Raw genomic sequence first — 12,559 nt, forward strand, 5'->3', positions numbered from 1 at the left:
ATAAATTACACAGACAGCTCCATCAAGTGGTCAGTGTAAGCACGTACACTACAATCCCATGTGACATTTCATAGCATATTATGGCCCTGCATTCTCCTGCAGCCTGCATTGCATCACAGTCCCTTTAGTCTTTATTAATGGAATTAGATTTGACCATGTACATTTTTGGCATATTTTGGGGATTCAATTTAGAGACTAATCATAAGTGAAATAACAGACAATAACAAATGCAAGTTAAGCCTTGAATTAACTAAAACAAATATATATATACTTTTAGTTAAAAGAAGACAGGAGGCAATTGTCGTTCTTGAGTCAGTATATTTGAGCCACCTATTCATGACTGGAAAATACATAAATATAATAAAATAACTATTTACATCCAACAATCTTTACAATCAAAACAGTATGTACACAGAAGCCAAACGCTTTGAAGGTGGCATCTCCGTAACTTGTCAGTGCAATATGCGCTTTCATAACCTCCCGAAAACAATACCAATGAAAACAAGCAGCCATACCAATCAAACTATCAGAAATCGTGTTTTAACAATCAAAACAAAATTATCTGGAATGGGAGTAGATCATTAATGTGCATGGGCCGATAGCACTATAACAATATGACAAAAAATAATAAGGTGGTCATTTGTTTGCAGTCAGCAGGATATTATTTACCATAAGCCTACATGAACAGTAAATATACCTTGAATTGAGAGGGCATATAATTCTGGATTGTGAATAATGCTACAGCTCTTTCAAGGATTGTAACAGCAAGACATGAAATCTCCAGCAGTTATTTTATTCTTTAGGACTTCCCACATCATGTTGGTGGTTTGAAGGCTCTTGACTGACCTGGTCAGTATCCTGGTTGTATCCTTAACAGTTCAAATCAGACAATCTACATTTTCCATACCTGTCAATGTGTGTGAATTCAAGACTTTTGAAATGCCATCCTGCCAACTGTAATATGCTTACGGCAAAAGATTTAAGAAGAAAAGAAAGCAGCAGGAGTTAGTAATAAAATATCCTCTATTATCTTTGCTACTCTGTGTCTTGTGCTTAGCTTGACTGCATGCAAGTCATCTGACTGATCATGGATGTGTCTGGAATGGTTGGATGGAAATATCATAACCAGACACAGCCTAACTGCAAATCAGATCTGAAGTAAAGGTATGCCATCTTTGATTAGAGACATTTTGGCTCATCTGAGCTCTAGGCTTGAGCAGAGGAAGAATAAGGCTTAATTTATACTTAGTTGTGAGCGAAATATCAGTAGCTACATTGACACATGGATGAGATTTCAATGTGTGATAAGAGTTTTATAAGATGCGCTTTCTAATTTACTGTACTTATAGGATACAATTATGGCAAGACAAAGCCTTTGACTATTATGATGACCAAACTAAAACAATTACATGCTGTTCTCACAACATTAATGTGTAAAATCCAATTTGCAACAAAAAGAAAATCATATTAAAATGTACCACAAATACTTTAAGAAAACATACAACATTTCCCAGTAGTAAGAAGCCAGTTTTCTCATTTTACTGGTTAACTAAACCAATAATCAAACAGAGGCACCTGGACAATGGACATACTGTAACAGAGAGCAACCAAGGGATTAACATTGCTTTGGCATACAGCTAATTTATACTTACATGACAGGACAAACTCAATGCATTTTCATGCAATGACACTGTCACTCAATGAAATATGATTTTGCCTTTTTTTAGAGGCAACCAGAAAAGAGGACTTTTTTTCCTCTCTCTTTGGGTGAGACTCCTTAGAGAATTTCGGAACCTAATAATATACGCAAGTATGCCACAGTGAATACATTATTGTAAAACATACCGTAATTTGATTAATTCCAAGGAGGCCATTTTTCTCTTCCCCAACAAAAAAAATCTAGATCTTAATCTTGCTGAGGGTCATAGCACTAGGCTAAAGAAAGGACTCAGCCAGGCATTCTCGTTATGACTGTGCTTTAGTAGCGGACTAATGCTGCGTTCACTAGCAGCGACAAAGCAACATGCTACAAGTCATTTTCAAAGGAGCCAGCGTCATGGAACTTACTACAAACTGACATCAGACACTTATGACTGCATGACACGCTACAAAAAAAAGTTGAGCTGGCTTAAACTTTTATCCAGCATTCCAATGACGCAGTGAAGCGTCAATCAATCATGTTTTTGTTTGACCATTTTCACTCCCCTTCTCACTGCACAATTCCTGCTCCATTCTGTAAATGGGAGGGAAAATTTTCATTTTCCTACCCTTTTCATTTACTGCTGTACGCAGTGTTGCTCAAGCCAAACTGCATACAGCAGCAATACAGCTGGCCACCCTTGGTCGCTTTGTAGCTTTTGTCGCCGATAATGTGAACGCAACAAGAGACTGAAGAAGTGCTATGCCATTACATGAAAATGTTGGTTTGCAAACTTTGCATGTGTCCATCCTTGTAAACTTTATGAAGACAAAAGCTATAGCTCTACAACAAATGCAGCACCCCTGACACGCTTCCTTTTGTTCTCACACACACGGACACACACAAAAAGCTGCCATAAAAACCCAGTCTCCTGACAGGCAGGACCAGGTCATTGTTAGGTAACAGTACAAGTGCTTTTTCAATAACTTGTGCCCATCAAACTTGGAGGTGGAGTGCTCCCTACCAGCTCCGACCTTAGCCACAACGGTCGGTTATCTTATCTGTAGTGCTTTCTACCAGCTCCAACCTAAACGCCATAACGTTAGGTTAACTGTAGTGTACAATATTCATCCATACCTGCTCTCTACCAGCTATGACCTTAACACATTAATATTAGATTATCTGTAGTGTTCAATATCCATACCTGTAACAGTTCCGACCTTAACACCATGATGTTAGGTTATCTGTAGTGTACAATATCCACACCTGCCACCCAAACCATTAAGGGCTTGATATGCATATACTTTGTTCCACAGTGTCACGCACCGATAATAGCCTACACTACACTACTATCTAGTTGTAGATCGGTTATTTTCAGTGCACAACACCAGTGCGCAACAAAGTATAAATCCGGCTTTAGAGCCCTCTGTAAAGGAGAACATTTTCACAGTGTCGTATGAGTGACAGTGTGGATACCTTATGAGGTATCACATACAGTACAGTATTTTAGTGTGCTCATGCATGAATATACCATAATAGACTATGTATGAGTGCATGTACAAAGGAGAAAATTGCAACTGTCACTGTTTAAAAGGCAACCTTTTTCTATGTCAGACCCCAGTTCCATGAGACCATAAGAGCAATAAATAAATTGGCACAGTGAATAAAGTACAAAATAAAATACACTGAACATGTTCAGCTGTGTCCTTATTGACAATGGCCTCATTAGGTCACAGTCGACCCCGCTACTCCCTGCCACCGTTTAGTATGATTTACACTTGTCAACAACAAAGGTTTCCACCATTCACCTTTATTATTCACTGCATTCTCCTACTCTTACGAGTTCAGTCCAGCTTGTCTTCCTGTTTCCCATGTCTTCTCTCCTGATGATCTGGCGCTGTACATTCAGATGTATTTGCATTGTCCTCCACACCCTCTTCATTCCCAGTAGGTAACTTGCCCTCTCCTTTACCCTTAACTTTGTCTCTCCGTGAATCCAGATAGCTGGCAATAAACTCAGAGTTCTGATAGATAAGCATGCCAGACAGTGTGAGCACCACCCCAGCACAACTGAGGGCAGACAATTCGCTGCCAAAGAGCAACTGGGAGAGCAGCAGGTTGCCCACCACACTCAGGTTGCCCAGAATGTGCAGTGTGACAGCAGAAGTGAGCGTGATGACACAGCAGCTGGCCAGGTTGTACATGACAGAACCCAGGCAACTGAGCAGTATGAAGATCCACAGGTGGTGGTCATAGTGGGATGGAGACTCGAGCACAGCCCAGTTTTCCAACGCCAAAGCCGCCACCGCCAGGATACAGAAGCTGGGAATTGACATCAGGTAGAGCAGGAAAACAGAGTTGATCTTCTCCTCCTGAAGAAGAATGCCTGAGAAATAACAAAGAATTTGTTACGGAGACGTGTATAAAGCAAAATACGAAAAACACACATTCAGGCCTGCATATTCTCTGAGGACCCCTCTCTGAGTGGCCTGGCAAAGCCAGCCCACAATTTTAACTTCGCTCAAATGTGATCTGACAAGGCTCCTTTTGGTTGTGGGCATCATCAATGCAAGGAATGACATCCGTTTTTAAACATTTAGTTGTGTCTCCAAATGTTGGTCCACACATTAAAGCAGAACCTTTGCTGCTGAATACTTCTTTCACCAGGTACGTTTGACTATACATACAGTACGTCACCACCACAGTAATAGTCATGACTCATGTGCAGTGACAATTGACAAACGGGAGGCCTTGGATCTATCCAGTACAACTAGGTTGAACTGCTTGCCACTGAGCAGCACTAGAACATTGTGAAAACCCCGGTATCTTGCTCATGGTCAGTACAACAATAAACGTTGAGATAGGTGATAGGGGATCTTACTCACTTCCCCCACTCAAGTTTTCTGTGGCAGCCCGATGCTGCGTCCACACTAGCGGTGTGGAAAGCAACCAGGTTCAACTTAAGTCATTTTCAATGGAAGACATCACCAAAGCTACAAACTGATGCCAGACACTTGTTGCTGCGTGACAGGCGAAGACACGTTACCAAAAAAAAGCTGACTTTTTTTCAGCACTCCAATGACGCAGTGAAGCATCAATCAATCATATATTTTTGTTTCACAATTCCTGCTCCATTCCATAAAAGGAAGACAAACTCTTTCTTTCTATTAATCAGCTGCCTGTGCTATTTAAACCTACCCTTTTCATTTACGCAGAGAGGCTTGAGGAGCAACACTTCAACTGCGACTTGGCAGTGGCAATGCTTGGTTGTTTTGTAGCTTTTGTTGCCAGTGCAGCTAGTGTGAACGCTGTATTAGGACGACTCAAACTGAAAACAAGTCTACTTCTCTGTTCACAAGGCTATAAACACTCTTCTATGTATAAGCATACACTGCTGCATTCAGTCTACATATAGAATACATTTATTTTAGAGACTTTGTGGTTTATTTCTTCCCAGACAGCTATCACATTATGTGAACTAATGACATTAGTAACCCTAATCCACTGCACAAAATACATCTCTTGACCACAGTAGTGGACATTTATTTTTCAAAAACTACCATTCCAGCAATTCCAGCCTGATTCCCTCTGAGCACAGGACATTAGCTAAATGATTCTAGTGAGGATACCACTTAACATAAGACATCCCAGCTGATATCAATTTGAAAAGTAAACAAATGCAGACGGCTAGAACACAAGACAACCTCCTCATGAAAGGGTGTCCACTCTTTTGAGGAAACTTCACAGCACACCTTTGATTAAAGAAGACATGCTTAATGTCAGTTTACCGTTTGTTACAATTGCATCACTGCTGCATTAACAAATTAATATTACATTAACCTGTATGAATGCTGGACTGTCAAAACTTGATCCGTTTTGCAGCTTTTAATGCTAACGATAATGTTCTTGAAATCAGAGCGAATGACCCATTCATTACCCAGAACCGCAAAAAGGTTGCCTGTGATTTGTATTCACTTGCATTTGTTCCATTTGTGCCCACAGTACAAACAACCATTTAATTCCCAGGTTAACCATGACATGTGGGAGGCTTGCCTGTTGCTATAAGCTTCATAGGCTACCCTGAACGGTTTCCATGGTAAACAGAATACAGGGAAACAAGCTTGGGCGTCATGCACCTATAAAGATGGGTGTGTGTGTGTTACAAGACTGAGGAATGAATCAGTGAGCAACTAAAAAGGTTCCACGACCTCAGACTGCAGTGATGCAGACGAGGGAAACACCAAAATACACTTTGAGGTCAGCAGCATGAGACATTTTCCACTTTCACGTGGAGAAAATTATGTCCATCTCAGAAAATGACATTTAAAGTTTACATTAGTATATAAAATAATTGCAGTTGTTACATTTTCTTTTTTTTTAAAGAAAGTTAATGACAACTGTCTGAAACCACACCAGTGGTGGATAATAATGACAGGACTTACTCTGCTGGATGCTCTTGACTCCCCTCAACATGGTGGCTGCAAACACAAAGAAGCAGCCGGTCTGATCGAACTGGACCTCGCCCATGATGCTGAAGGAGGCTCCCAGGCAGATTGGCATCATGGCCGTGTATTTGAGGATATGGTGCTGTTTGCCCAGGACCAGGGTGGAGATGGCCAGGGTGAAGAGTGGAGTGGTGGTGTAAATCATCTGCGCAAAGGACAGCTGGACATAGTTCAGACCCATGTTGCCAAAAGCAATGCTGGCACAAAATGTCAAGCTTAACAGGAACACCTTGCATTTGGCAGAGGGGGTCAACTCCTGCTCCCCGGCCCCTTGGTGCTTGACCACTCTCAGCTTGATCAGACCGTAGTCCACAACGATGGCTGTCAGCATGTGCAAAGCCGACAGCAGTAAAGGGTATCTAAAGTTATAGACGGCGAAGATCCATTTGTTGAGACTGGAGATGGTCGTTCCAGTCACAAGCCATACGATGACGGCGGACAGAAGATGAAGCATCTCGGCAGGTGGCCTCCTCCTCGTCGTCGTCGTCGTCTCCGGCCGGGGGGTCTCCTCGCATTTTGAGAAGCCATCGGCGTTGATCATGTTGTTCGTGTCATCCTCGTCTCTGAAAGGTAAACACATAGCTTGGCTTGGCTTCGTAATAACGCAACAACAACCACACTCGCATCTCGCAAAGGCACCTACCAAAAAACAAACTATCTCACGACTATTACATAATAATCCGGCGGTCAAATCCTAACGTTATGGTTGAAAAATAAGCCTCGTTCGTTCTGTTGCCGTCCCGTGAACTGGCGTTTTTTTCCTGTCCCACTGAAAGACTAGACACGTGCTTCTATTTTGCATTGGCAGCTGGCTGGTTGTGTAACAGGGTGAAAGAGAGAACCTTGTTCAACCCTCCCTGTATTGAAGTGTATACTCCTCAGTGTTGCCAGGTTTTTGTGAGAGAAATAAGCAACCAGGTCTGTGAAAAACAGCCTCAAATAAGCGACTGCTCACTTTGCTAGGGTCGGATGGCTCAGGGTAGAAGACAGAGTACAGCAACTTGCAATGGGCCTGGTCTACAAGATACACTACAGTACACCACAAAGACACCCACCATGTACTTGTCAAAATACTTCACAAACGTCAATGAAGTCCACAATGTTGGATTTGGCTCAGATTTGGCTCTAACAAGGGGTCTGCTATTTCTTTTTAAATCTGTTTAATGCAAAATGTGGATTTAAAAAAAAAACCATGATTGTAACAACACAAATCTTGTATGAGGGTCCCTGGAACTAAATATTTTCAGATGGGGTCCTCCAGCTCCAGGACAAATATATTAATTTGGGGGTCCTTGCCATGAAAATGTTTGAGAACCACTGGTTTCAAACATAATTAAAAAAAACATTGTAAACAAGCCCAAATAAGCAACTACATTTTAGAAACAAGCCCAACTACCAATATTTACAAGCAACTTTACAGAAAAACAAGCCCAAAGTCGGTTATAATAAGCAGACATGGCAACACAGGATACTCTTTCACGACGGGGACTGGCGTGATTGGTTCAATCTTAACATGCAAATCACGAGATGGCGATGATGACGACTTGGCGCTATGATGCTTTTAATAGAGGTTAGAGGACTAACTGCGTTGACTGTTTGTTTTCTTTTAGGATTTATTTTAAGACATCCGTTGTTCGTAAAACAGAAACCACGCCTCACTGCACGACGGGTGACATCGGGTCGGGTGTTATATAGTTTTAAAATAGCAACTTACTTCATACCCATCATCATCATGTGTGTCCGTGTCGCTATAACTGACAACTCCTGAACTCCATCCAAATCAAACTCTGACTGACAAAAAGCGGGGTTATCATATAATATCGCGAAGGTTACGGTATTATATCAAATTAATGGGGCGTGTTATGCAGCATGGCCATCATCACTCACTGGATTGTTCTTTATTCATCCAGTCATGTAGTTAACGACGCCAATAGATCGTGTCGAATAAAAAAAATCACCGTACGTCGGACCAAGTGAAAAATAAATCAGGCTTTAGCCCACAGGGGGGGAAAGGTAAGCAAGGTTAGATGACAATAACCTTCGTTTAGAAATGAGGTGTCATTTGACACCCGGCCCGGGGGGCAGCTGCATGTCGGATGTCCCCTGGCCTCAGCCTGTGTTGTTATGCTAAAAATCACGTTTAGCCCCGCGGCGCTAACGAGGCTTCTACTGGGACTAATAGCTTATTATGAAGCGAATAAACAATGTGACAGTGGCCGAGCTACCTACACAGAGTTTAACTTACACGACATCAGTGTATTATATATTTCTTTACCTTTATTCTCGAAGTATCTTTGGTTTGACACAGCCTCCCAGGCAGTTCGTTTGCCTCGTCGGACCGACACAGATTCAGTACTAAACCTCGCGTCACCACACAGCAGCCTTTCCTGCAGTACCTGTGGAAAGCCTGCAGTGCTTTCTGTTTACTGCTGCTCAGTGCTCTGATCATAGGGCTCTGATCATAGGCTCTGATCTTATGGGAGACTGATTGATTGATTGATTGATGTAGTTTATTTAGAAAGACATGAGAATAGTACATGACAGTACATAACAGTACATGGAAGTACAAATTCACAATACAAGGTCTACTTCCCGGTGTTTCGCCCTGGTCGACCTGGTTTTCACTGAGTTTAGGTTTAGGCATACTTTTTATGGGTCACGAGCAAATAAATATTTATATATATTTTTTAATTATTATCGTTATTTCAAAATATTTTCAAAAAGTAAAAACAAACATATAAAAAAAAAAAAACTTAAGAAGTAGTGAAAATAGCAAGATTAGTTGGTGTTAGTTAAACATCATGAACTGGACTGATAACCGGACACCACACTGCCATAACCATACAAGGCATGTGTTGCTTTTTCTCATTGAAACAATATGTGTGTCGTCTGACCAGTTTTAACATTGTAATTACCATTACAGCTCTCTACTCGTGAGCTCCTTCTGCTGAGTTGGCCTTCACTAACCCTACAATCATAACTTCCTGCAACAGTGACACGAATTGGCTAATCTCTCAAGACAGATTCATATTTTGTTTCCTTTTTTTTTGCCAATGGGTTCCCAGATTTCGAATTGGCAAACGTCAAATTACTGTTGAACGCTAATAAAATAAAGGCCATGGTCTTCTCATCAGGTCTATCATCAAAAGGTCCAACTACCTTTTAATTTGTTGACAGTTACAAATACTTTTGAATTTGGTTGGACAAAACACTATATTAAACAACATAATGCCTTGCAAAAGAATATTTGCTGGACTTTTTTTTGTCTCAGCCTGACTATTGTACAACTGTTTATCGATCCCCTGTTTCATTCAGCATTATGATCCATTTCAAATGACAAATATAGGATCGATCACTGTATTCTTGTAGTACAACTTAGTTGACTGGACATCCTTTGCAGTGCATAGGATGCAACTCTGGTACATTTGTAATTATATCCTTGGTAAGCTGTCTATCTACACAAATGCAAAGTTTTCATTTTCACATTGTGACCATAACTTATGTTCTTACTTACTTGAACACCATATCTCATTATCAGATTTTAAAAGGCGGATAATAGACTGTATGTCCTGCTCATATTTTTAAACCCTGTAGTACTACTTCAAATCTGATAATGAGATATGTTAATAATGCTGTACTGTACTGTTAGACTTTTAAATTTGTAGTTGTATTTTTGATCTTTGGTTTGAATAATTGTTGCACACTTCTGTTGTTGGCCAGGTTTTTAACCTCATTGCGACTGTCTGGTTAAATAAAGGTTATATAAGATATAACATACATCCATCGTGTTAAGTTTCTCTAAAAGACCTCTGATACCCAATTTAGGTGTACCTAACCAAGTAACCCGGTTTGAGCATTCTGGAAAACATTGTTCAAACCCCAAAATGCCAGCAATGAAATACTAAAATCAATCAATTAAAATGTCTGTAATATGCAAAAAAGTATTTCACTTTGATAAAATAATGCCCATTTGCACGCAAATGCCAGGGACTGGGAGTAAAACCAAATAACTACATTAGAGATAGCAATAATAAAATCAATGAATCACAGAATCAGTGATAACTTTTTTATACTGTATATGGACATTGGGAAGTTTCTTGGTTGTCTTTTCAGTATATGTAACAGTGAATGAAGATGGTGTCTGGTCTTTTTATATTTGCATAACAGAGTTCATTATTCATTGAAAAATATGCAAAAGAATTGCCTCCTGCATGAAGCAAAATGGCCCCTAATGTTCTAATTGGAGATTTGTTTCAAAAACTGTTTCCTTATAAGATAAAACGTATAATCCACGCAGCAAAGCCTACTGCAATTGGGTTAAGTGTGGTGTATATATATTAGAGACAGAAATATCTCAATCCTATACAGTAAAATCCTCAGGGTTAATTTATCCATGTGTACTTTTCAGAGTTAAAGTAACACTGAGGATTTTACAGTGCATGGTTTATTTTGCAGTGTCGGCTATCCTTTTCTCAACATTCAGATTTGGGGTAAACACACACACACACACACACACACACACACACACACACACACACACACACACACACACACACACACACACACACACACACACATGCACGCACGTGCACACACAATTTCTTGGCTCTCACATACTGTACCTGTACATGAAGTTGCCTGAGAAAACTGCTGTAGAAGCTCAGCTGGGATCCACACCAGACTGTCAGTGTGGAACATGCTGTTCTCAGAACGCTGTAAAATGCACACAAACAGGGTGTTCTCTAGCCAGAGAACACTCTGTCCTCTCACACAGCTTTCTATTCCAACCCTGTCATAACCTTCTCAGTATGTGCTCTAATTAGTTCTGAAAATGTAATTCCTTACAAAAACTCATTTTAAAAACCATTAACTAGGGAAATGTACAGTTAAAAACCATTACTGTAAGTGAAATAAGACAACATTTTAATCAGGCTTTGTTACCGACGAGGAGAATTCCTACTGTATAAAAAAGGTTTAAGTAGCTCTTCATTGTCTTTTATAGGGGAACCACCTTAAAGGGTAAGACCACTTTGGTAGAGGTTTGGGTTGTGTAGTTACCTTGCCATGATGTAACTCCAAAGGTGGGCAAGAAATAAAAAAAAAATTGCTCCATTGATTAGAAATTGATAATTCAAAATATGCTCCTCATTGACTTACATTGTACGGTAAAACAGCTCTCAAAGTCACTCTTTTAGCACGTAAATGAACCCAAACAAAGTTGATTCAGACAATATAGAGCATCACCAAACCCAGTACTGTTTTTTTTTTTTTTTTTTTTAACTTCCTGTTGATTTTACTATTTGAAAATCTGGATCCGGATCCGCGGATCCAGTCCGGGTTTTCTACTTATTAAAAATGGCAAAATCAACAGGAAGTTGACATTTTTATTTAAAAAAAAAACAGTACTGGGTTTGGTGATGTTCTATATTGTCTGAATCAACTTTGTTTGCGTTCGTTTTTGTGCTAAAAGAGTGACTTTGAGAGCTGTTTTACCGTACAATGTAAGTCAATGAGGAGCATATTTTGAATTATCAATTTCTAATCAATGGAGCAATTTTTTTTAATTTCTTGCCCACCTTTGGAGTTACATCATGGCAAGGTAACTACACAACCCAAACCTCTACCAAAGTGGTCTTGCCCTTTAAGGACCCCTGGGGGTCCCCAAACCCTATTTTGAGAACCACTCCTTAGAGAATCTCTACTGAGGTTAGAGATTTAGGTGGTGGGTTATCATGACATCATGACCTTTTATTTTGATTCCTACCACATGTCACTTGTGAATTATCAAGACAAAAAGTCTTATAAAAACCCACTACTAGGCTTGAGGTCGGGCTGCTCTTAAAACCCCAGGAAGCAGGTTCCAAGAAGTTTGGGAACAAAGTGTCAAGACTATTTTGTATGGAATTTGACATTTTGGCCTAAAGATGGCGCTAGAGGAAAAGTCATGGTGTCACTAAAATCAGTAGGGCACATCCTGCAATCTGCCTATTAGATTATCAGTTGTCTTGTGTGCAAAGTAAAATTTTGGCACATGGGTGGCGCTAGAGGAAAGGTCATGGGGTCAGCAAATTCCTTGGTTATCCTGCCAGTATCTTTTGAGTTACCTTGTTTGCGACCTACACATACAATTGTAAGAGTTGGATGGGTGGACATACAGACCAACCGACATTTAGTTTTCAGGCCCCTGTGACTAGCAGGGCTCTCTTTTGGCAGTGGTTGTGAAGAAGCACACAGTTTTAATCTTTTTTAGCTTAAATTTTTAATTTTCCCAGGTCATAGGGCACAAAAGGTGAGTTCACATCATGTCCAGTGAGAATCTAAATACAATCTGCTAGGTGATGAGGGTTTTTTACTAGTGCAGTGTTAAGTAACTCTAAAATCATGCATAGCTACTTGTTTATGTTTTTACAAAAAC

At 40.2% G+C, this 12,559-nt stretch overlaps 1 protein-coding gene across 2 annotated transcripts; it reads right to left on the reverse strand.

Moving 5' to 3' along the window:
* Positions 1–298: 298 nt before the first annotated feature.
* Positions 299–8,563, reverse strand: slc35e4 (solute carrier family 35 member E4). Of its 2 annotated transcripts, XM_080420492.1 has the most exons (3): positions 8,420–8,563; positions 6,082–6,707; positions 299–4,025 (listed from the first exon to the last, which is right to left on the reverse strand). In XM_080420492.1, exons 2-3 carry the CDS (start codon positions 6,683–6,685, stop codon positions 3,484–3,486), a joined length of 1,146 nt encoding a protein of 381 aa, XP_080276618.1. In that variant the 5' UTR covers positions 6,686–6,707; positions 8,420–8,563; the 3' UTR covers positions 299–3,483. The 2 variants fall into 2 exon arrangements, with proteins under 2 accessions (XP_080276618.1, XP_080276617.1); XM_080420491.1 differs by lacking the exon at positions 8,420–8,563 and having other exon boundaries at positions 6,082–7,078.
* Between the last annotated feature and the right edge of the window lie 3,996 nt (positions 8,564–12,559).

This window comes from Gymnoscopelus braueri (genome assembly GCF_963280865.1).
Source record: "Gymnoscopelus braueri genome assembly, chromosome: 22".
NCBI classification, from domain to species: Eukaryota; Metazoa; Chordata; class Actinopteri; order Myctophiformes; family Myctophidae; genus Gymnoscopelus; species Gymnoscopelus braueri.

Bases quoted from the DNA above. Each gene is read 5' to 3' on its own strand.
- slc35e4 (XM_080420491.1), bottom strand. From the start codon at position 6,724: ATGTGTTTACCTTTCAGAGACGAGGATGACACGAACAACATGATCAAC. The intron at 4,026-6,081 runs GTAAGTCCTGTC...GTTATTTCTCAG, and splicing joins AGTCAAGAGCATCCAGCAGA to GCATTCTTCTTCAGGAGGAG.